The sequence below is a fragment of the Phasianus colchicus genome, chromosome 2, assembly GCF_987193195.1.
Source record: "Phasianus colchicus chromosome 2, bPhaCol1.hap1.1, whole genome shotgun sequence".
Lineage (NCBI taxonomy): Eukaryota > Metazoa > Chordata > Aves > Galliformes > Phasianidae > Phasianus > Phasianus colchicus.
Genome location: NC_143437.1, coordinates 90,892,073 through 90,918,452, shown reverse-complemented (window position 1 = coordinate 90,918,452; position 26,380 = coordinate 90,892,073). Strand labels below are relative to the sequence as shown.

Sequence of the window (26,380 nt, the reverse complement as noted above, 5' to 3'; positions counted from 1 at the left end):
TTGCTTAGGAAGAGAAACACCATAACCATGATTGTTCCCCTTCCTTCTCCTTTCTCTGAGCTTTAATTGCTGAGTGTGATGTCATATTGTGTAGAAGATATCTTTGGTGAGTTTGGGTCATCAGTCCTGGCTGTGACCCTTTCCATAAAAGGGAAAAGAGAAAGCCTTGACAGAGTTCAAGCACCATTTAGTAATGGTGAGATATCCTCCCTTACCCACAAATGCAAAAGCATAGCACCATGTGGACTGGCATCAAGAAAGTTACCTTCATGTGGACTGGCATCAAGAAAGTTACCTTCATCCTAGCCAGACTCACCCACTGCAAACTGAAGCTTCTCATCTTTTTTTTTTTTTTTTTTTAAATTTCTATTTTGTTTTGTTGTGTTTTTAATAACAAATAGAAAATGGATATTCTATGCCATTCTATGATTCTATAATTCCCCAGGGCAGTGGTCATGGCACCAAGCCTGCTAGAATTCAAAAAGCATTTGGACAGTGCTCTGACATAAGGTTCTATGATTCTGTTCTATGATTCTATTTTCTTGACTTTACTTGACTTTTGACAGTCTCCATCACACTGTTAATGTTTTAATAAATATTTACACATTTAACCTAATTGGAATAGCACCAACAGAAGAAACTAAGGAAGGATCAAGGCCAGAGCATAAGGATACTTTCAGCACTTGATCAGAGCATGAGGATCTTGCTGTCTCACAGCAGATCTGACCCAGATAAAGTAACAGCTGACAACTCCTTTTGTGAGACTGAACCAATGTCAAAATTAGCAAGTCCTTCTAAGGCAGATTTCCTTCTCTCTTTGGCTGGAGAGAAAGCCTTCATCAGAGTTGATACATTCTCACAAAAAATGTAGGCTTCAAAGTGTTGTTATTTTCTAATAGCAAAAAGAGAATTATTCCCTTGAGGAAGAAGTCTTGTAAAATTTCCTCAGGAAATCCAAGAAGATGGGATGTATACAATAAGGCATGTTCAGAAGTTAAGTTTTGAATAAGAAACTGCAACTGTGAATTGCACAGCACAGGGAATAGCTCTGATCACATGCACTCATGTCCTGTGAGAGATGATTCCATATTTAAGAACAGTGGATGTGCTACTCAAGTTTAACTTGCTAAACGCTTTCAGTATAAGAAACTGATGGCTGTCAAGTGATTGATACATGCTGTTTATCAGGGTGATTTAGTTTTAGCTAAACACAGTCATGTCCTTCCTGTTATATGTAAATACATAGTGCGTTTTCAGCAGCTTTGGCATTTTGCTTTGGTCTGACTCAAAATAAAGTTTAACCAACTGAAGGTCTTGTATGAAAAGACTGCATAATTCAACTCAAATTAGCTTTTTGCTTAGAGTCCATACGAAAAGTTATATTTCTTTCAAAATAAAGTCATTAGTAGTCATTAAAGCAGCAGTCAAATTCAGACGGCAGTACAGCTGCATTAAAAAAAAAAAAAAAAAAAAAAGGAACTGGAAATCAAACATTACTACTAATCACTGCCATTGTCCTGAAAGAGCAGAAAAAGAGCAGAAATTAAGCACAGATTTAAACCCATTTGAAATCCCATTACTGGGAGACCACATAGCTAGAAATGTGAAAGTCTTATTCATGGATTTCTATAGAACAAAAACAGCTTTGCATTCTGAAACACTCACAAATGTCCTTAAGAGATAGCAGAATGACAGCCTAGGAACCATATCCAATTACATGAGTGAATAATGGGTATGTGGAGGCAAAATTCCCAGTACCGTCTTGCTGATGTGACTTGACTCTGATGGAGTGTCACATGGAGAGCTGACAGGTTATTTTATTCCCCTTACCCTTTCATTTTGAGACAACAAAGAGTAGGTGAAATTTTTTTTTAGTGATGGACACTTTTCTTGTGGGAATTGACAGAGTTCTCTAATTCATTTTCAACCAATGAGTTTGCCACTACCAGCCTGGGCTTGATTTGAGCAATGCACCAGAAATGAAAATCTCAATTTTCAATTTGCAGCTCCCTGACCTTTCTGGTGGCTCTATTTATGGCTTTGAATAAACAAAGATAGGGAGAACTAAAATGGGCCCAAAAGCAATCACTTGTTTTCCTTTTGTAATGTGAGTATGAAGACTCTCCCACAAGCCTTTATTCTTCCTCCCCTAAAAGGAATCTCTTTAATGCAGCCATGGCTCAAATGCTGCTCATATACTGTTACTGCATGTAACATAACAGCAAAAAGAAATTATTTATGGATGTCCTAAACAGCTATTAAAGATTACAATGCAAAGATACTATGTTAAGATAGCAGTACTGTCCAAAATGCAGCTATAAATTCAATGATGCTGTAGTTTCCTGCATGTTTTGTCTGTGACTACCAGATTGAAGTGATGGCCCTGAAACACCATTGGGTTACTGTAGCTTAATGAGGGGTCATGTGTCTGCTGAACCTTGGTAGCTGAACTTCTTTGCACTGTTATACTATTAGCAAAAATGAGCAAATTCCAGATGCTTTTACCCACACATTACAGCTTAACTAACTTGGCTATACAGGCAGATGGATAGGTACACCAGCAGAGCTGAAATGCTCAGATGTATTAAACCATCAGAATTTGATCAGATATCTAAACCTATATGAGCCTAACACGATAAGTATATTCCTAACCATGCATTGTTCCCAGGTCAGGAAAGGGCCATACTGACATCTGGCAAAAGTACTTTTGGTCTATTTGGGGGAAGATTTAGGTTGGATGTCAGAGGGAAGTTCTTTAGAGAGAGTGGTGAGGTGCTGGAACAGGCTGCCCAGAGAGGTTGTGGATGCCCCATCCCTGGAAGTGTTCAAGGCCTGATTGGATGGGAGCCTGGATGGTCTTGTCTAGTATTAAATGTGGAGGTTGGTGGTCCTGCATGTGGCAGGGGGGTTGGAGATTCATGATCCTTGAGGTCCCTTCCAACCCAGGCCATTCTGTGATTCTGTGATTCTACTACATGTGTAGGGAGTAAAAATGAGCCCAGGATTATGCATAACATCAATGACTTTGGCTCTATGGGGATTTCCTGATATCGATCAGAAATTCTAGTGACCAAGGTTTGGAACCTATTTGGCATGTGTAACTCAAGTAGGACTAGCAGCATCTAAATGCAGAAGGAATTCTGGTCTTCCCTTTCAGTGTAGCAGCTACAGACATAATGCAGATAGAGAAGAGTTCTGGATAAGTAACATCTTTGCTGAGAGAGAAAATGTTTGCATACAGATTCTTGGTTCTTTTTTAACTAATCACGATAGTCTGGCTTCACGTCACTGTGCTTTCAGCCCTCGGATGAGGAGGGGAGGTGAAGAGTCCAGACACCCAACATGCCTCTTATGAATTGATCCGCCCTCACCTCCATTTCTGTTTCCATCACTGAAAAAGTCCAAATAACCCAGGAGCAGCAGAGGGTGTAGCCGAATGTCACAACGAACACACAGAAAGGTTCACCTCAGCCCTGGTATAATTGGTTGTAAAATGCAACGTGTCAGCACGTCTGTGTATGCTAAATGATCACAGAAATACTTCCTATATATTGCATGGTTTCTAGAGCAACCAGAGAGGACTCGAGGAGGCACGCACCCACTGTGTGGAGTGCTAAACAAACGCATTACTGAGAAAGCTCACCCTGTGGAAGCTGGAAGAAGTCTTTGTAAAGTGCAACCTTCCTGAAGCTGGAACATTTAGGATCAGCTTCAAATAAATCCCATCTATAAGTAAAAATGAGGGGGGAAAAGAAAGATTTTCAATTGTTGAACACTGTTTTGGTGTTTTTTAAAGATCCATTTTTTTCAGCTTGAATGCATGTTGCTTCTGGCTTCCTTCAACTTGTGAAAAATGTTTGGACTGCAAGGAAATATTGTAAAAATACAGAAGTTTCTTTCATTTGAGACTTTAACTTGAAAATTTTATTAATTTTAAATTGATTCTAAGCTGGGATTTTTTTAATTTGCATTTGAAAATTGCTGTGGGAAGAGGAAACAGTTTCTTGGCTGTTTCTAATTACTTGCAGTCCTTCATTAAAGACTTTGCGATATAAACAACCAGAACAGAGCCTGTAGTTGAGAGCACACACGCATGCACAAGGTATTCAGGTGAACCTTAATCAGTGAGGTGTTACTTGCTCTTAAGTAGTACTGCAGCTGAAGTGACAAGTAAATTTAAAAGATGAGGAGAAAGAGAATAGAAAGCGAGCTGGTTAAAGATGAGAAAGATGAAAGAAAGCAGATAAGAAAGCAATACTTCCAACACATGACCACTGCAGGAATGAAGGGTAAAAATAATGACCATGCATTTGGAAAAGACAGTAAGTTTTAGAGATGTACTTGAGCTGCTGATCATAATTTTGGCAATATTCACAGGACACTGAAAACACAGGACAAAGAAATGAGGCATCCTGCTCCTTCAGTCTTTGCCTGCCAGTTGCTCCAGTGCTATGGTTCTTTCTAGGAAGAAATCTTGTTTTGGTTATAGCTATTTTTAAGAGGAAAAAAATCCTCATTTAAAAGATGCTGGTGTTCTGTATCTGCTTAAATTGCCAAAAGAAGCTGCGCATTACAATTTATGTAATCATATCTACTAAATAAAAAGCCACAAGCTGTCAATCATACCACCCCAGCACTTATGTGTTCACAGAAGTCCTCACCAAAATTGGCTTGTGTAGGAATGAATATGGGAATGAATACATTTCAGCCCTCCCTCTGCTCTCCTTTCAACCCTTCACATAGAGGAAAACCCATACTCCCATCTCTGGTAATATAGAGCTTCATCATCTGATGTCAAAAGGCCTTATTGAGGGTTTTCACAGCTGAAGATACTGATAGCTAATTTCAGTTTTCAGTGCAAGTGCTGACTTTGCCCTCACATCCCAGCAGTCAAAGGTTTTTTGTGCTAAATGTTTTTCACATTGGTAAACTGTTATGGTTCCACCCTGACGGGCAGCTGAACTCCACCACACTGTGCTCACGCTCCCTCTCCTCAACGGAAGAGTGGGGAAAAAATATGATGAAGAGCTGAAAGGTTGAGATAAGGACCTTATCTTCATTGGAAAAACAGAGTCAACGTAGGGAGATTAATGTTATTTATTACCTATTACTGACAGACTGGGGAACTGAATGCAAACCTAAATCACTTTCTCACCATCTGCTCTCTTTTACCTCCTCTCACAGTGGTGCAGGGAACAGAGAGTTGGGGCTACAGTCAGCAGCCCATAATGCTTCATCTCTGCCGCTCCTTCACTGCCACTCTCTACCCCTGCTCCAGGTGGGATCCCTCCCACTGGATGCCATCCTTCCCCAGCTGATTGCACCTGGGCATCCCACAGGCTGCAGCTTTCCCAGCCCTCCTGCCCCACTGCAGGCTGCTCTCCTCAGGCTGCAGCTTTCAGGCCTCATCCATCGCTGCACTGCTGCTCTATGTGGTGCCCATGGGCTACAGGGGACAGCCTGCTCCTCTGTGGGCCTCTGATGCAGGAAAATTTTCCTCTGTGCCTGGAGCTCTTCTTGCCTCTTAGCACTGATCTTGGTGCCTGCAGAGCTACTTCTCTCCCACAACTGCTGTTGCACAGCAGTTTTCCCTTCCTTAAATCTGCTCTCTCATAGCAGACTCAGCATCACTCATGGCTCAGCAAGACTAATTCTTGTATCTGCAGTGGTTTCCTCTCTAAATGTCCATTGTATCTTCTATGCATTGGCAGAAGATAAAATTTGTTAATTAAATACCAACATCTATCCATTGCAACAAAGATCCTGTATTTTCATATCACAAATCAGGAAATTGCAGGGGCATTGTTTTGCTAAAAGAGGTATAAGCCAAATTTTGTGACTTGTATATTCCTCTCTTGCTTCTGGACCTTGTCCTAAACCTTGTCCTAGCATTCTTCCTCACATTGGTCTCTTTAAAGTATGTTTTCTTTTCCATTTCTATTCAATTTCTTGAGGCTTTTTAATAAACTCAATAAGCCCTTCACCTGTCTGACACAGCAGTGAAGCCTTTACTGCTGTGCCAAATCATCCAAACTGTGGTCCTGACCTCCATCTTCTATTTACTCTCTGTAAATGCTCAAGAAATGCTTCTTGGACTTACTCAGGTGCCCACAGTGGAGGTAGCTGCAAGTCTTTCCAAGAGCTCTCATAATGAGTGGAAGACAGGTGCACGCAAAAGGCAGTAGTTGCATTTAACTAGGGGTAAAAAAAAAGGACGGATTTTTAAGGACCACATCAGAAAGAGCTGCGGATTTTTTGAAGGTTTCCGGAAGACTTGGGATCAGAAAATAAGGCTCTTTATTCACAGCTATTAACTGGTACACTGTTGAAGTTTCTTACTTTTTTTTTAATATATAAAATTTGGCATTTCTCTCACAGTTCCTGAAAAGCAGTAAAGGGAAATGGCTCATTCAGGAGCTTGACACAGCCTTCCAGCTGTGAAAAATCAGGTAAAAAAGGGCTTCTAGGAATTTTCTAGGCTGTTTGAAGTGCATGATCACACAGAGCTGTGTCTGAACAAAGGGTGTTATCCCTGGCTCTCTCTCTTTGCTTGCAGATGTTTGTTAATTTTGCTAAAGAGAAATACAGTTATTTAACTGAGTTCGTAATTTAAACTCCAGAATGACTGAAAAATGAACCTGCTCTAATGCTCCGCAGCATCATCCCATACCTTTTTGCATTTATTGGTTGAAGATGGGCAAAGAAGACAGACAGGAATTTGCAGATCTGTGGGGTAACAGAGATAAGGCAACTCAGAAGGCACTTTTCAAGGAGCAAAATGAATCTGGCTGACTCAGAAAAGGCTGCAGTGGGGAACCAAAGACTTTCAGGGTGATCACCACGATATTGCTAAGACAACCTAGGTTTTGTGGATGATTTTCAGCTGCCAAAAGCCAGGAGGAGGAGTTGGTGCTGCCAAGACTAAGATGACCCCTGACAGTTTCTGTGATCCCCTGCAATATATTTCATTTTACACTTTTTCAGAGATAAGACCACAGGGATGCTGCCAGCTTCCTCTCCTTGATTTAATAGGCTGTGTGCCTGGCTAGTTTCTCCGACAGCTGAAGCCTAGTTTCACAGTCCTGCTCACTGGCACTGTGTTACATAAAAGAGGACAGATTCGATGAAAGCAAGAGACAGGGAATTCCTCAGTCCTGTTCTTCTGGGGGCAGCGGGGGAGGACTGATTGTTTGGTTTGAGCAGTCTTGTTAGTAGCCTGAGCTAACTAAAATGCCAGGATTCTTCAATATTTATTAGAGTAATATATAAGAGAAATGTGTTTGTGTTTGGGAAGTCAAACAAGTTGTGTCTCTTGGGCACAACTTAATATGAATAATGAATTCTCTGAGTTATGAAATGGGCAGATGAAAATATTAAGGAAAAAATAATAAAGAAATAAAAAAACAAAGCAGAGAACTATATCGTGCCTCTAGAAAAACCCATACCATAAAGCCATTTACATTTCTGGCATCTGTGTCTGAAAATGACATAGCTGAGCAACAAAAATATACAGGGAATAGTGAAAAGGATGATGAAAGATTTAGAATGGCTTCACAATGATAAAATACTAAACAGATTGATTCCTCAGTTTGAAAAAGTGATGGCTGAAGCGGGGATATGACAGATGTCTATGGAATTATAAATGATACAGACAAAGTGAATAGGGATCAATGATGCATTATTCTTCACCACAGAAGAACTAGAGGCACCTAATTAAGTTATTGGGCATCCTGATAAACAAACAAAAAGGAAATTCTTTTTCAAATAGCGCATAATTAAATTGTGAGGTGCATTGGCACAGGATGCAGTGCAGGCTATCAGTATAAATGGGCTCAGAGAAGATTAGATAAATCCATAGAGGATAGATCCACTGGTGGCTATTAAAAATGCTGGTATAAAATAAACTTCCATTTCAGGATGTCCCTTATGTGCTGATTGCAGGAAGCTGGAAGGGTTTTCCAGGCAATCTGTGTATGTTCTTCTTCTGTTTTCTGTAGCATCCACTTTGGGCTAGTGTTGGAGCCAGCTGCTGGAATCATTGGGTCTTTGCTGGATCCATCAGGGACACTTTTGTGTGTAAGAAAAAAACAGAAACAACAGGGAAAAAAAATGAGGCAGTGATGAGAAAAATTGAAGAATTTAAATAATGAATTCTTCTTATCGTTACTGCTTTTCACACAGGTCTCTTTGAAAGGAAACCTCAATAACTTTAAATAGGCTAAGATCATCTTTATCTTTACTTTAATCAGAAGTGCTTCTGTGTATTTCCTGCTTACCAGCATGCTATCAAATTAATGCACAAGAGTATTCTACTCTTTGATGGTACTGCCACATGGACTGCATCTTTAGCAGTAAATAAAATGGCCGCAAGACAGAGGCCCAGGAAATAGGAAGTTGATTATAATGTTTGCTAGACCCCTGCCCTAGCTTTGACCTTGGCCAACTAATTTACAATCTCCCAAATAATTCCCATGCTTGAATGGGGAGTTAGCATGGGCAAGAGAACATTCCTAAATACAGTTTGGATGGAGTTCTGGAATATGTGACAAGACTATGTCAGCTGGCATCGTGGACAAAGAAAAGGCCTTCCCCATGCCTAATTTACTACATAGACGTTACAGTATTGATTAGATGTGAATTCTTAGAGACTGGCCTGGAAGAGGTTTGCCTCAATTGAGTATGGCCACCCGGAGATGGTCCAAGCTAGTCCAGTGTCATCTTCCAGGAGATAACATAACAAAGGGAAATCCATGGAGGTATTTCTCTGAGGTTATTAGCACAATGACAGTTCTCAGTGATACATACCCTCTAGCTGACTGGGAATCCTTTGGTTAGGATCAAAGGGCACCTATAAAAACGCTTTAATTGGATAGCAGACAAGCGGATTTTGATTTACAGCAGGTATCTTTTCTAGGTATCTAGGTATCTCTAGTCTAACAGAGGTGGTTTGGTTTTCTGTGATTGTGGAGTGTGATGGTACAAGTCCTCTATTCGTATTCGGGATTCATTTTATGCTTGGTTATTATGTGATCAAATGAAGTTGCACCTGCTGTTTAATCCAGACGTTTTAGTGCCTCTGTTTTCTGTCATGCATTGTCACAGTTAATATGCCAGGTGCTGCTTTAAAACAGAAATAAAAGAACAGTTACAATAGGGAGCTTACCAGCTGAAAGAAAAGCACACAGAAAAAAAGATCAGTGGGAGGTCCAGGGAAGGCCAATAACAAATTAAAATCCAATAAATGGAGAAGTTCAATATCAGTTGTAGTTGTAGTTCTGCCTTCCTCTCATATAGAGATGGAAATTGCAGTTAATTGGCTATAAGTTTTGCTGATATGATCCTTTTAAAGTAGGTAAGCAGCTTACTCATTGAGACTGATGCCTCTTCTGGGAATGGAAGGGTTATGGAAGAAGAATATTTTGAAGATGAAAACAGCATGCTGGTGTACTGAGGGCAGAATGAATGTGTAAGAAATGAGAGCAAACATAGAGACATGTCTTGGTGCAAGACTTGGGAGGTGAAAAAAAGTAATTTAAACTAATACATCAGGCTTAGAGAGCAGACTGAGAGGTTAGAATTGAGATGATAAAATTTGATGGATGGATAAGGCTGAAGAAAAGAAATGATAGCAGATGGCTTCTGTGCAATGCCTGTCAAAATACTTAGAACATAGGAAAATGAAAGGGAATGAGTAGAAGAGACAATACTTTTGTTAGCTCATACAGAAATTTCACTTTCTTGACCCAAAAACTCCAAGTAATATTCTAGTGACCTACAGTCATGTACCAAGCACAGCTCAGGCACAATGAAAAATTGACCTCAAGAGATCAGCTGCATCTCCTTTACCCACATCTAACATGAATGTAATTCTATGGTCTTCAGCAGTTTTATTTTGGACTTACATTGTACTTCAACCTATTCTCTAGAGACACACACACACACAAAAAAAAAAAAAAAAAAAAAGCAGAAGAACCTAAGGCTACCTCTGTGTTTGATAACTCGTCAGAAACACACTGCACTGCAATGGCACTCAGTCATCCCCACCACACTCCCTTGCTCCTTCAGTCTATGTCAACAGGCACTTCTCCAGGCCATGTCTCTTCAGCAGGGTGAGGAAAAACTGGAGCCAAGGCACATTCCTAACAGAGAGACAGCCTGTTCTGAGGACAAAAGCTGATCTCAGGCACTGACCCATTTCATTTCTCACTGTAGTTGTAGCAGCCTCAGGGTTGAATAAGCAGTCTGGATCTGTCAGGCTTCCAGCTCTGCCATGTCGCCTGGTATTTTGAAGCTTAAGTCAAGAGCTGCAGCTGTGAAAGCTTCCTATCACAGTCTCAAGTGTTGTCTGCAGTGTTGCACTGGAATGCAAGACAAATCCATCAGGGTTTTCAGAAAGAAAAGGCGATATTAGATGTAAATGACGGTTTGTGCTCTCTTCTTTATGCAGATCACAGCATCATTTGACTATACATTCAGCTTTCACAGAAGCAAATGTCTCTGCATTTTTAAAGCCTATCATTTTTTGTCACTCTTGTGAGCTCCATTCAGAGTGAAAACATTTCCTACTATTTTTTCAGTTTCAGAGACAGTTTTTTGATGCAGATGGTGTACATGTAGAAGGGATTTTAGCTAGTAATTGTGTTCCTGGTCTGGGCTGTGTGCTCTTTACATTGTCTGAAACTATGAATTGTAAATCATCCTAATTTTGTAATCTCATCATTCTTTGCAATATATTGCCAGTCAAAACACTCCATAATATGACTATTTTCTTATATGTCCAGTGGTGTAAAACTTTCTATCAGCAGAGCTACCATGAGCAATAGGCAAGCTGAAATAGTACTGATCTATGACATAGAAAGGGTAAATGAAATAAAATGAATGCATACATTTTATGACACATGAATTTTAGCATGCAGGAGAATTTTGTGATAACCTGCCTGGATTCACTGACATGAGATGTGAAGGTTTCTGTGGTGCTCATGAGTAAAAGTTACACTTTTCGTTTCCATAGTCTATAATAAAAATTGTATTTCCAAGGAAAAACAGTAAGCTGAACAAAGACCATGTATGTCTGTTGTTGAAGGAATAATATGACTTTGAAGTACAGTTCAGGCTCGCACAAATATTGTCTCTGTAGTAGTGAAAGAGCCACTGAGACTTTAATTTATGCTCAATAAGAGCAGAATGCAGAAATTAAATCTCTTCAAGGGCTGAAGATACTGGCAGTAGCCTTTTGAGAAGATAGTCTAAACATCAAATTAGTCATAAAGTATAAAGAAATAAGAAGTCTTCAGTTTAGAACTTAGTTCCAGTTTAGGAAGTAAACTAATCACTGAGAGCTACTCAAATCCATCATACAGAGTAATAAATCTTAGTATTTCACAAAGGAATTCCAAGTTCCTTTGAGACATTCAAGACTGACCTTCTTCAAAAAAGAATACAACTTTTTGCTGGATGGAAATTCTAACATTTTTATGTTCTCTACAGGTTTTATTAGAGAACAAGCTCACTGACATTAACAAATATGCTCATAGAGGATAGCTATGAAAAGAGACAAATTAGGATTATAATTCTACTAGATAATTGAGGTGGAAAGAGAATAACTTAATTGTCCAAATTTACATAGAAATGTTATTGCTAAGACATAATCTGAGATACAGATCTAGTTGCATGGCCTTTCTCTTTCATTTTGTAAAGGAAATTTCCTGTCTCTCTTTTTTTTTTTTTTTTTCTCAAACACATAAAACCCATAAATGCCTACTCTAGTTTATACTATCCCTAAAATTTTAGTCTAGACTTCTTAGAATCATAGAATGGCCTAAGTAGGAGGGGAACTTAAAATCATCTAGTTCCAGCTTCCTGCCATGGGCAGGAGTGCCACCCACCAGCTCAGGTTGCCCAGGGCTCCATCCAACCTCATCTTGAGCACCTCCAGGGATGGGGCATCTATAATTTCTCTGCACAACCTGTTCCACTGCCTCACCACCCTCTGTCTAAATAATTTCTCCCTGGCATCTAACCTTGACCTATCCCTATATACCCATTTAAAATGTTGGTCTGCTTACTATAGACTTGAAACGTATTTCTAAGGATTATGCTGACATCTTACATGGGAGAAATAATATTCTGCATTTTATTTTCTTCAGAACATTCTATATGTTCTGAATGCATCTGTGTGATGTAAGTGAGGAGTGAATCCAAAACTATTCTTTTTCGAGAAATACAAAACTACTCTTTCAACATGAAGCTTCTTTATTGTGAAGCTGTAAGTGAAATCTAGTTATTTACATGAATTTAAAGAATCCTTCAGAATATTTTTAGTTTTAACTTTCATTTGCTTTGTTACCCCTGTGCAGCCAAATTAGAGGATACACATATGAGTTATACAGTATAGCCAGATCACGTGCACAAAGTCTCCATGGAAACTGCCTAATTTGTGCTTTTATTTAATTAGCATTGTCCATTACCTCTCCAAATGAAGTTTAATTTGAATTCATATGCCAGTCATTTTAAAATTAGGTATGACTTTTTATCCATCACTTAACAAGATCTCTAGTAGGCACTGCATTTAGCCGAGTGAGTTTATTTATCGAAAGAGTCTATAAACAAGATGTTTGTTTGACAGATCAGCTTTTCCAACTTTCTTAACATTGTCAGGACTTGTTTTCATTGCAATATCTATATATCCCATTGGTGTCTATTGTATGTTATTAACCTCAGGAACTGTCTAAACCAGGAACAATATTTTGTGTATCCATATGAATGTATTCAGTGATTTTCCTTGCTGTGACATAATTGGTAAGAAATCTTAGTACAAATGAAAGTGCACAACCAAGAAATATGCAAAATGCATTTATTTGTTAAATGGAGAAATAAAACGAGCGAAATGCTGTGTCTCATAAGGTGAACCACAAAAACTAATGTGCCTGATATGGGGACTGAGGTATGTTTTAGAAAAGTTAGAGTTGCTTCCACCTTGCTAGCTTGTTTGCCTGAAAGTTAGGAATCATCAGTCCCCAGTTGTGCACAAGCAAAACAAGACCTGCAATACCTGATTTTGCCTTTCTCTGAAGAGTTGCTGTTGAACACAGTCGTGGACTATGAAGTGCTCCATTCTTTCGCTCTTTTGAAGTGTCTGTACTTGTAACACAGGCAGTTACAGTACAGTGGAAGGCTGCTTGTACTCAGATGGCTTTCATCTATCTGAGATACCAGAAAATATGAATAGTAGGGCAAAAGCATTAAAATCAAAGCTCCAAATTTCAGAACTGAACTGGTGGTGAATGAAAGGTAGAAAAAGCAGCCTGAGAATCATGAGTGCTATTACTGTCATCAGAGCTGGGAGGTACTAATGGTACAGCTGGAGGACTGACAACAGTCATCCTTCCTGAAAGAAAGACCAGAAAAAAAAAAAAAAAAAAAAAAAAACACCAAAAACCACCAACAAAAGCAACCAAACAAAAACAGAAAGGCAAAAGAATTCAGTGTGACTACGCAAAGTTGAAAAGAGCAATGTAAGAGATGTTTAAAAGGGACTTATAAATATTACGACCCTAGTGATGTGAAAAAGTCTGGCAATCATCTTTTTTTTTTTTTTTTTTCCTTTTAAAAACCACTAGAACAAATGGCAATAAATTAAAAAAAAAAAAAAAAAAAAAAAGAGTAAATACTGCAGGTAACAGCACATGAACAGAGATACTGCACAGTAAGAGGTATCACTGGGATGTGAAAACCAGCAGAGAGTGTCTGGATATGTCTGGATATGTAGAAATATCAGCACTGTTAAATAGCTACTTTGTTTCTGTCTTTTCAGAAGACGAGGGTGGCGATCTGCTCAAGTCGAGCTTCAGTTTTCCAGGGACGCCAGAGGAGGAGATAGGTACAGATGTCATCTCTCAGATAACTTGCTCTGCTTGTGCACCCCGAGGCTGGGTGCAGCCATGGGGGGAGGCAGGAGGCTGCTCTGAGGCACAGCCATCCCCTGCCACAAAGCCCACAGCGAGCACGGCACCACACGTGTTCATGAGAGTGGCCTCAAACCTCTCAGCCCAGTCCTTCCAGGGATTTCTCACCTGCTACATCAGGTTAGAGAATCTAAAGCAGAAAAACGTCAGATCTGCGTAGCATCTGGCAGCCGACAAGTCAAAAGAAAGCGTTCAAGGAAATTACCAGCTTTCCTTCTTTTGTCGTTTTCTTTTTATCTCTACCCTACAGACAACATAATAATTACAGAAAGAGTTTTTAATGTCACCTCTTGAATTTAAAAAAAACAACAGCAGCAAAAAGAAATTTGAAACCTATAGAGCTCATGAATGAAATCATGATGCATCCCAAAGCCATTAGTAAAACATCCCACTGGCTTCAGTCCAGATAAATACTAAATATGTTGTGAAAAACTGAGTTTTTGTCCCCAGAATTTCATTCAGATTGTCGCTGTTTTATGTGAAATCCATCAGAATTTTGCTTTATGTGCAATTACTTTATATGGTTATTTTTGGAATACAAATATGGGAAGTGTTTTTGTGTGTTTGTCAGTTAAAGCTCCCTTTATTCAAAATGAGCCTGCATTTTAGAACACAGTGGTTTTTCTCTTGTTATGCATATGTTCGTATTAATACATTACAATAGTTTATTTTGTGTATTTTGATATTTTTGTATTTGAAAGCAGTGGTATAAGCCTTAATGCTGCATGTTGATAGCAAGATAAGTCGTAGCTGCTATGTTAAGGGGAAAAAAAACTGTATGAACAAAGAGCAGGAAGTCAGGCAGGGAAAACCATTATGTTTAAATAAACGCTTAGAACAGGGCTTTCTCAAAAACTATGTTGCCATGACTCAGTTACACTCAAGTCAGGGTTTTCTGTAAACCTTCGGTGTAAAGATATTCCTATTGGTCTTGTTTATCCACTTAATATTGGAAACTAAAGACAAAAATGTTTTAAATTATGTTCCAAAGATTGGACTGAAGTATATGTTAAGGAAGACACTGGGGATCCTCTAGCTTAGTTTCTCAGTTTCTGCTCAAATTATAATTGTGTAAGAGGGAAGATGCAATTAAATGCGAGGCTCCATAGGAATGAATCACAGGTGAATCCTATTGATAAATCATGGAAAAAAGGACATCTCTTGGTGTTAATGGATATTTATTTATTTATGCCCTGCTGCCCCATTTCACAGCACACAGGAAGGAGTTCAGATACCTTGGGTCAGAGTTCATTGCATGTAACAGCTAGAAAGTAAGTTCAGATGTAGGTGTCTAAACTACGTATCTGGATTTCCTTTAGAGTCAATGAGGAGTGATAGACTTTTTTAGGATGTAGGAAATTTGACCTATTTTAGAAATTTAACTTAGGATGTGATGAATTATGTGAATTATGCCCTAGAAGTATGTCAAAACTGCTCTCCTTCCCATCTGGTTGAGAAAGAACTGAATAATTTCTAGAGTCAGAGCAAATGAAATATAAGTCAATAATATTAAATGTTAGGTATCTACAAGAGCAAGGAGCTTCATATGAAATAGATTATCAAAGATTAGCACAAAGAGGTATTCTAAACTGATCAATCATCTAGCACCTTGTAGCAGAAATGCTAAATCATGGCCTGAAACACTGATTGAGCACCTGGTGAGAAGGCAGGGCCAACCCAGGGGAGCTCAGGTGCATGCAGAGTGCCTGAGTGACCAGAAGGAGTGGAGGCAGGATCCCTCATTTGAGGGCTGATAAAAGATGCAAGGGACTCTTTTCTTGGAGCTCTCTGTCTACTTAAAGCCTTTCAAGGGTAAGCAGTTATTTTTCTTCATTTCTTTGTCTGCAGCTGCTGTATTTGAGCTCGTTCTCATTTGTTGTAGCCAGAGAATTTGCCACCCCACTGTTATTGTGGTACTTTCCATCCCACTGTGTCATTATATGCTCTAATATCAAGAAGGTGGGTGTGAATCAATACAAATGAGGAAAAGGAAAGAAAAAAAACAAGAATGACATCTTAACTGTTATATGAAAAGAAACTAAACTGCTGTAGAAAACTTCAGCTATTTCTAGCTGGAGGACAGAAGAAAAATAATACTAACATTAAGGAAAGATCTATTCTCGTTCCTAAAGTTTGAGCCCCTTTTGGAGCCTTCTGTAAGTGCCAAAATTTCCTAGATAATGAATGGAAAGAGGTGTATGCCTATAGTATTTCTAGAAGGAAATCCTTCTTTCCTCACTCAATTGTGGAACTTCAGATACGTAAAAACATGATATCCCATTCTCCTTTACAGAGAACCTCTGTTGTTTTTTTTCTTAAAAAAAAAAAAAAAAAAAAAAAAGCATGCTACGGATGGTAGAAATTGTGAGGACTTTTACATAAGCTTTAAAATGTTAGCAAAGTTCTGTATAATAAACTAGCCATGGTGTTGATGAACACTTTTGCAGACAGCTGGGGTGTAGTTGTCTGTCTGTCTCTTGGTGCTGTTACCTCAACATTTGAATTCAAGCCCACTATGTGAACTTAAATTAGAACCCAAGATATGAGCTATTAGAGAAATCTGAGTGTGAGTGGTTATCCTAGTTACTGAGCTATGGATCTGGTCCCTCTCTCTTTATTCCAGTGGCTGTTTAATTTTGTTGTATGAACATTCTCTATCTGAAGGGACTGCTTGAGGCACCCATTCCTCAAAAAAACAACAATAACAAAAAACATAAATGAACTTTCCTTGAGAAGTGCAGTAATTGTCCCAAGTCAAGGCAGAAGAGAGACAATGTTAGTTACGGTAGCCCTAGCTGTAGGTTCATTCATTATTTTAGACTCTCATACCTGCTCACTGTCCCAAGGAGCTTCAAGTTACTGTCTCACTGGTATTGAAAGATCTCTGGCTTCAGGCCCTTATTTGTAAAATGGATTTATTTTTTCCTACTGAGGTTTCTGGGCTTTAGTGGGAATTAATTCATGTTTGCATAGTATTTCACTAGAGAAAAAGTGCTGAATAATCACTAAATAATATTAATACAATGATCCCCTGCCTTAATTGGGAAAAGGTATCAAGGGATGGGGCTGATCTCAACTGTTACATTATTGATTCTGTAAAAGAGCTCATTAGTTAATGCAGGCAGAAGTGTGATGCATTTTTTTAAAAGAGCTTGCCCAAGCATTCATAGTCTTTTCTCAAGAAACATTTCAGAGCTTTTCCATTACCATTTCTTTAACAGAGATCAGGGTAACTATTTGCATGGCTACAAGTTTACACATGCACCAAAAATTCTGAGAGAAGCAATCTGATAAAGGTAGCGGGACATAATAAGAGGAACAAAAGATCTGACATGCATGGTCTCAAGCTGCTTACTCTGAGACACTGAGCGTACAAACTGGATTTCTTCCAGTTCCAAGCTTTATTCCATCTGGTAGTTATACAGTCTGAACAGCATTATATATAGAACTACTCTTCTGTACAAACTCAACGCATTCACAGTCGTTCCCTTCAGGCATGTGCAGAGTAAAGCAACAATTCACTTTGGGTGTGTCAAAAACACATAGCACAATTCTAGCGAGAAGCATATGGAAAATGAGCCGTGCTTAAATGGCATTCAAATAAACAGGGGAAAAAAAGCACTTGAATGTAGAAGATAGGATGAATTTATCTTCAAGTACAGATTTTAATAGATGCATGCAGCAAAGAGGGAAAAGAGATTATTGAAAAAATGTTTTGACTCCTTTATGGGCAAGAAAGGCATTTATTTTACCATAAACACCTATCAGTTCCCAATGTTTTACATAGAAAGAAAATGTGTTAAAATCTTTTTGTTTCAATAAATTTCTGTTTTTTATTCAAGAAGGGATAGGATATCAAGTTGATGTTAAGAAAACAGTTAAAACTTGTATCAATGGCATGCAACTGCTAATAATGCTCTTAATCTACCCCAAATGCAAAGTAAAAGGCAAGGGAGTCTAAGGGCAGGTTAGAAGACTGTATTTTTGTTTCACAGTAGTTGCAGCCATGTTTGTGATTAATTTGTGTGGTTCAAGTGCAAGACAATAACTCATAGTTATTCAATCACTTTTGATTGCATGATCATGTCCTTATGACCTTATATGTTGAAAGGAAAAAAAGGATATAGCATTTATGAAGCAAACAAAAAAGAAAAGCCTGACTTTCCAGTATGTCTGTCTTTCCACCTAATTATCCAGCCTTCCTCAGTGCAGTCAGTATCTGCTGTGTTTAAGTCTCCATCATACTTCTAAGTAATTCCATTTCAGATCCTTGCTTTTCCTGCACCTAGAAGTTGTAGTGCACTGCAGAAATTCGTAGATGTGATGGAGTTTGTCGGAAAACAAATTTTGAACTTTAAATGCCTTATAGTTATGTTTGAAAGCTGATTTCTGTTAATCACTTTTATTCATAGAACAGAATCATATCCTATGTCCTCAGCATCATCTAAAATCTTACTATCCTGCATTTTAACTGTAAGCTGTTGGCGACAAAAGCTTGCAAACAACCTACAGACCAGAAGCTGTCTGTAAAAACTAAACACTTCATAATGTTACATAACTGCAAAAATCCCATTAGGCCCAAGGTCGATCCACAAACACGAAAAGATCTTTGTAAGGATGCAAGATTAATCAAATGGGTTATTTGCTATGAATTATTCATTTATTTCTACTACTGAATACAAAGGGTGTTACACATTTGTTATTTTGTCAAAAAGGACAATATTTTTTGTCTAACTGAGTCATGTATTCAGACAGGGCTGGCCAGACGAAGAGGCTGTAAAGTTCAGTAGCTGAGGAAATATATTTTTCCATACAGAAACTTTGTGCCATTGTTAGACCACATCTGAAATATTAATTCCAGTATCTGCTCTGGAACAAGTGAAAGATCTTTCCAAGGAAAAGAAAGAGGACATGGAAAGAAGGTGAAACAGCTATAGTTATGTCTCACGTTTTGGCTGAGGGATGTTAGAAGAAAGTTCCTCCTTTGCTCTTCCGCATGCCCTGGTGACTTCTGTAACACCCGGATACATAGCTCATCCTTAGCATGTACTTACATATAGGCAGTGGAATGGCTCCAATGGAGATGAGAGACTGACTCATTTCAATGCCTTGCCATGCTTGCCTTCTCCACTACGGATCTTCATTGTATTGTCTCCTTTTAAAAGGATCAAACATACAGCCTTTGATATATATTCCCCAGTGGGCAGCTTCAGTTATGTAAAAGTCGCTGTGCTCTGCCTCTGTGCTCATTACAGGCTGCTCAGACTCTGGAGGACAATTCAGACTGGCAAAGCTGCAATGGTGTAGGTACTTCCAGCATCCATGGAAGTTCATGGCCATGGCAGTCTCACTGCGCCTGCCACCAATTCAGTCTGTCTTCATTCATAATGGGCTGTGACTGTAGTAGGATCTTCACCCCCAGATGTTGCTAATGCAGTACAGACTTTCAGTAGCGAGTTCAGTTTTCACTTTTTACCACAGCTTTCTTCTGCAATTCCATTTCATCTTTGCATATTTCTACAAAGTCATTTTTCTATTTGTAAGAGCATGGTAAGATGCCCTGTGTCAGATCTGTCAGGGATGTGTGGTACTTACACCGCTACCTGGTCCCAAGAGCAGGGTTCCCCTTTTGACCCATCGTTTGGGTGCTAATGGTTGCAGGAAAAGACCATGAATGTTTTCATTGCTTTTCACAGACCCCAGGTAGAGCTCAGCCAGATAGAAAAAGAGGCAGCACCCTTATTTGAAAAATTCCCAGTCTGAAGGTTATGGAAAGAGGGAGATTGTCTGCCTGTTACTATGGCAACATGTTTAAAAGGGAACATATCACCAGGCTGCTGTTTCTTCCTGCACCCCATAGGAAAATCAGGATGAGACCTCCTCCATCTCAGTGGGTGGAGCAGAGCAGAAAAGTTCACAATACAATGGCAAAACAGCAAGAGGCATTACTGAGGGGGTGCAGCAAAGAAGATAATGATGAACTGCTGAAAGTAAAAGAAATAATTGTTTTGGGTCAGACCAAGGATGAAATGTTGAATTTTTTGGTGAATCAAAAGGCTGCAAAGAACTGATGCTGAAACAAACGACAAAATCAAATCACTTTCTTCAGTTCTGACAATTTAAAGATTTTACTGAACGCTTTAAAAGAAAAATTAAAAGGTATTTTGAAGTAGAAGGGCATTTTAAATTGAACAGTCGTATGTTCTCTGGCAATAATCGATGCCTCCAAGAATTAATGCTTAGGTTATTTCTTTCTCAAAAGCACACTCAACAAAGTCAGTCTTTAATACATACCCATTTTTATGGAGTAACAAATAATTCTGTATGGATATAGAAACATAAGTACTTGCAGTTTGTTTAGTATTACAGAGACTAGAAAATGTCCTTTATCATGAATAGTCAGAAATAAAGCGTAAATTAAGAGGAATTTTGGAAACAATAAGCAAAAAACAAACAAAAAAAATCAAGGAAGAAATTCATAAATACCAACATTCCTTCTGATGTTTTTCATCTAATAATCAGTGAAAAATGTCTTCCTAGAGAAGAAATGTCAGAGATTTGGTAGTTCGGTTCAGCTGAATAGATAGCTCAGCTGGTTTGGATCCTTGGGATTAACTATTGGTCCCAACAGTGTCCATGGCAGGATTCCAGCAGAGCTGGTTTCACCCCTCCATTCCATTCTCTTCCCAAATGGGGACCCTTCTGGGCTTCTTGTACAATTATTCTGCCCGTTCCAGCATGAGTTGGGACTTCTGTGATACACGGTCTCAATTAGAGGTGATCCTCTTCAAGTGACAAGATTCATACGTAAATTAAACAAGAACTTTTCCTAGTAAATGTTTAGGATTAATTCCAGCCCTTGTGGAGTTAATGGTAGATCTATCATTGCTGTCAATGGGACAAGGACTTCTCAATTTTGTTTGTAGATTCTTATATAAAACTTTGAGCTCTACTACCCAATTACTTTAGTTCTCTTTAATTGCTGAGGTACAGGGAAACAATTGTTAGAGTATGGTGAAGAAAATGGCTGCACTTTTGGGATAGCAAGGGCATCTGATTGTCTCCTGTATTTGACCTAATAGCTACAAGCAGCAACACTTTCTCCTTTGGGAAAAGACTCTATAAAGCCAGGTAGAAGAAGGATCAAAAGAAGTTTAGTAGTGTTAGGCTGGTTTTTCTGGTCTGTATTTGGAATCATTATTACCAATTTTCTTAGAGCTGATTTTTAAATAATACTCATATAATGAAGCCAGATTGACTACATACTGCTGCATTTTTCCAGACTAAAGGATAATGCATACATATTGGCTGGTTTAGGTCAATTAAGTTCTGATATTTTATATTTTAGTCAGCAGTTTCACTAATCAGAGTCTGTGAGAAAACGTCAGTAATCATTTTGTGAACTTAATTCTGCCACAGTGCTGTTGTCAGTGTGTATAGCAGTGATGTACTTTGAGCCTGAAAAGCTCTATGCAGAGCTGTATGTTACGTACATATTAGTGTTATGACATCATACACTTCAAAGCAATGGAAATTAATTTTGCATCACCCCAAAGGCTCCTTGCTTCCCTCCACTTTAACCCCTGGAGCTTCTTGCAATTCCTGCAGTGTCTCTCTGGGATTTCTGTCTTGTCCCTTGTCATGGCCTGGGAGAAATACTGTGTCTCATTTCCACCATACAAGTCAAGGTGCCCATTCTTCCACCTATAAGGTATGGGGATGGTGTCATTCTATGCTTTCTTGCTTTCCACATTTCTCCTTTTTCACAGATGTTCTCTGTGCAGGTCTGTTTTAAACCTGCTTCAGCATGTCTCTGGGCGCAGCCTTCTCCAGTGATTGATACTTTTTCTCCATATCTGATACTAGACCAGGCTGCCCAGGACCCCATCCAACCTGGCCTGGAGTATTCTGTATCTCCCTCTCAATTCTTCCATCTCCATCATATCAAAGACCCCTTTTTCACTCATGGCTGCATTACTGTACACACCTTCCCTATACACCCTTATTTATCTCAGAAATAAATATTTTGTGATGTTAAATTGCCAATCTGTTTGAAAGATGGATGGAGCTGAAGTAAAAGAATTGTTCTACTGAAAGATATAATTGGGTACCATCAAATATTTGTTCCACCTGCAGTTATCTGCGTCAGCGCTCAAAACTCCAAATGCACTAAATAAATGGCATCACTTCATATGCTCCTTACTTCTCCCTTTGGGTTTTCTGACTTTGCTCCAAATTAGTATGTTCTGGTCACTGATGCTGTTTTAGGAATAGAATTTGCATGTCCATTTTTATCTAACACAGGAGTTATAAAAAACATCTTATCCTTGGACGTTATTCATCATGTGGTTCCACTGAATTAGTTTGGGCTGTCAAATCATTTTCCATTTTTTAGCATTAGACATGTGCTTCAGATCACCTACCTTTAGATATTTATGATGTAGTTTTCTGCATCGGAACCTGTCACCTACAGCTTTCCCTGTAGTCAGCAGAGATAAATATGTATTTGAATGATGGCATTCATCCGACATTTTTGAGACATATACTTCAGACTGAGATGAATCATGCTGGTTTATCACATTCCAAAATAAAACCACATCCAGATGGCCTATTTGCAGTAACCCTTGGCCCATGCTATTCCTGAAATCATATCTGTTTTTTGGTTGGCAAAGTCTGACTTACGTTGTCCAAAACTACAACGGCGACAGTTTTACTTTGGACTGATAACCTCCTTGACTTCTTTTAGGTCTACTGGTATAAGCACTCAGGATACTGAATAGACAGGCATTTATTTTTCAGGCTTGTGTCAGGTGCTTAAGTGTCAGAAAGAGACAAGAATTCAAATGGAGCCCATGACTGTGTTTGTTTGATAGCCTTGGGCATTTCAGTGCTTGGCTTTATGTCCTAGAACTGCCTGCTTCTCTCCTTGATTGCACAGAGAGATTGGCTGCATAGACGACCTTGTTGTGATAGACCTGATAGAGCTGATTATCTATTTTTGAGAAAATGCTACCCCTCAAACTTCAATATTTCAAGTAAGAAGCCTGAGGTGTTAGAATGGGAATTTGTAGATAGGTAGTGCTGCAGTGCAAATGCATCAAGTCAGTGTAACAGAAAATACAAACCTTCTTCAAAAGCTGGAGGTCAAAGTAAGGTAATCACCCAATCTTTCCATTTTAATGTAAATTTTGTATAAGGTATTGTGTTACATAGGATAGAAATCTCTTGAGATCAGAATAGCAGGCTAAGGCGCTTCAGAATTTCTTCCTTGCACTTGACAGGTTAGTCAGTCTTCTCAATCTCGGAAGATGTTTCTTTTCAAGGTTAAAATAAAGCCAAGAGAAATGTCACAAGTTAATGAGGATACAGTACTGGTTACTGCAGTCCTTGGACAGACAAACCTCCAGCAAAAACATTTCATGTATGCATTTGTAATATCTAAGATATACTTAACTGATTAATTAATTGCATTCATTACATTCAATATTTATATTAGCTATAGGCTAGGCTGCGAAGGTATTTTTTCTTAATAACTGAAGTACTAATTGAACTGCGTGGTGCAGCAGTATGGTTTTCTATACCACATCTTTTCCAGAACTAGATAAGGTATTCCTTTTCACATTGTGTTTTATTTGTTACACCATCCAAATGAGCTGCTTCTACTCCAGTGAAAAGAGCAAAAATGTTTCAGATGGGTAAGCAGCTTACCAAGAGGCTTAGAAGCTTAAAGCAATTTAAACTAATTTTGAAATAAAAAGAAGTATTTTGCAGAAAAATAAATTAAAAAAAAAGCAAAAATAAGGCACCAATTAGTATTTCCAGGTATTAATATTCTGTTCCTGAAGCTTTCTTTCAGTGCATAACAGATAAAAAAAATTTATACAAAAAAAAATTTGTGCAAAAATGCACTTGTTTTAATGTCAGAGATTTCCAATGCTTTTCCATTGATTCCCTCTAATAAAGAACAATGTTCCAGGAACTCAGAGATGCGCAACCTGGATTTTTCACTGTTTAAAGGTTTTTGACCCTTTTATCGTAGCACATTCATATTCAGTCTAATTCATTTCAAACAATATTCTTGATCATTGCTCCTCGCTTTTTCCCCTTGATTCTGACTGACATAAGGAAGAAGCTTGAATGCTTTAAAAACTGTGACCAAGCCCTGAAAACAGTGAAACTAACGTCTGCTTGGAATATGAGAGCAGCTGTTTTAGCATCAGAAAGTACAGAAGAATAACCAGGAAAAAAAAAAGCAAAAAAAAAAAAAGCAGAAAAGTACAGAGCATACCAGAGAGAGAACTGCAGTAGACAGGCAAGGATGCAGGGGTCCTTGCATCTGTCAAGGTTAAAAGTTGACTTACATGAGTGCAGTAGTTTCTGGAAGTAAGAATTTTTAAAGAGACTTTCAGGATTTTTGAATTACCAGATTCTCCCTGATTTACCAGTCTGATTTATGAGTCTAGCTCCCATACAGTCTTTATGTGCTGGCCAAATATCCATTGAAGGCAGTAAAAGATTCCATTTAGCTTTGAAAGAAGTTAAAAAGGGAAGGCATTGCTGTACCCACCTGTATTTTCTTTCCTATTCCATTCATCTGATCACATGGGGTTACATTTGCTTGTTCTTATGTCTCTCATCAGTAATTTGCTTCTGACATTGGCACTTTCTCTAAGGGACTAGACATTAGTACTCTGAATTACTTTGATATTTTTAGAATATCATTGGATAGCTCTGGCATTAGTTGTTTCTTTATACAAAATTTTATGATCTTTAAACATTTCAGGAGAAAAAAAAAAACAACACACATGAATATCATGGTGTTGTAAGTTTTTGTGAATCAATTGAGCTGTGGGCAGTGATCATAGGCACATTTCTAGCCCCCTCCAAATGCTTGAAAAGCATGTTAACTTAATTGAATTTCAAGCTAGCACATTTTTCTTTGTATTTCTGGCAGGCTAAGAGCTAGCACATGGTCAATTACACCCTGGTCTGCTATCATACAGTAATTCGATCAGCCATAGCTCAACTGTTTCATTGAGCCCTGAAAAAGACCTCCCAAAAATCTTGAATGAATAGTGCAAAGCACAGGTGACTTGACAAGTATGTCTATAATAAGACAAAATTTCTGAAAATTTTATGATAGCTTATAAGAAAAAGTAGTGGTGCCTTTGACATTGAACAGATTTGATACCCTGAGCAGAGCCCAAACTTAGAAGGTACACATGTAGAGTAATTTGGAAGTTTATTCAGTATCAGCTACTTCATTACCAACATTGATGACTCATCTATGACACTGATGCTCAAATGCACCCTCAGCAAGATTGCCGGTGACAGCAAACTGAATGGTGCAGTTGACACATTAGAAGGAAGGGATGCCATCCAGAGGGATCTCGACAAACTTGGAAGGTGGGCCCATGAGAACCTAAAGAGGTTCAACATAGCAAAACGCAAGGTTTTGTACTTGGGCCAGAGAAATCGCCGATATGTATACAGACTGGGAGAAGAACTGCTTGAGAGCAGCCCTGCAGAGAAGGACCTGGGGGTCCTGGTGGATGAAAAACTTAGCATGAGCCAGCACTGCGTGGTTGCAGCTTGGAAAGCAAACGGTATCCTGGGCTCCATCAGAAGAGGGCTGGCCAGCAGGGCAGGGAGGTGAGACCTCTACTCTGCCCTTGTGAGACCCCATCTGGAGTACTGCATGCAGGTCTGGGGCCCCCAATACAGGGAAGATGTAGAGTTGCTGGTGAGGGTCACAAAGATGATCAGGGTGCTGGAGCACCTCTTCTACAAAGACAGGCTGAGGGAGCTGGGCTTGTTCAGCCTGGAGAAGAGAAGGCTGCAAGGAGACCTCATTGCAGTCTTACAGTATTTAAAAGAGGATTATAAGCAGGAGGGAAATCAACTTTTTACAAGGGTAAACAGTGAAAGGACAAAAGGGGAATGGTTTTAAGCTCAAAGAGAGAAAGTTTAGATGATTGGGTGCCAGGGGAAGTTCTTTACAGAGAAAGTGGTGAGGTGCTGGAACAGGCTGTCCAGAGAGGCTGTCGGTGCTCCATCCCTGGAGGTATTCAAGGCCAGGTTGGATGGGGCCCTGGGCAACCTGGTCTAGTACCAGATCTGGAGGTTGGTGGCCCTGCCTGTGGCAGGGGATTGGAACTTATCATCCTTGGGGACCTTTCCAACCTAAGCCATTCTATGAAACTCTCCCTGGCAGATTAAAATGGGAAAATTACTTTTGGAAAATGCCCCTTTTTTAATTTCAGTTTTTAATTACTTTGATTATACTTATTAAATGCCTATAGCAGTTTCTAGCTGCTGTATTTCAAACAAACAAATAAAAAAATAACAACAAAAAAACACCAGAAATTGCCTGAGGCATATACAGTGACATGTCTATAGAAGCAACATACAGAAAA

The 26,380-nt window shown here is 38.9% G+C and overlaps 1 protein-coding gene across 17 annotated transcripts in view; it reads left to right on the top strand.

Annotated features, from left to right (window-relative positions):
* Positions 1–26,380, top strand: part of DLGAP2 (DLG associated protein 2) — a 453,855-nt gene that overhangs the window by 337,083 nt on the left and 90,392 nt on the right. For 15 of the 17 annotated variants that reach the window (XM_090136327.1, XM_090136320.1, XM_090136315.1 and 12 more), the window contains one exon: positions 13,814–13,879. The exons of the other annotated variants lie outside the window; for them this stretch is intronic. In XM_090136327.1, the coding sequence (XP_089992453.1) occupies positions 13,814–13,879 (66 nt within the window). The remainder of the gene's footprint in view (positions 1–13,813; positions 13,880–26,380) is intronic. 17 annotated transcript variants of the gene reach the window in all.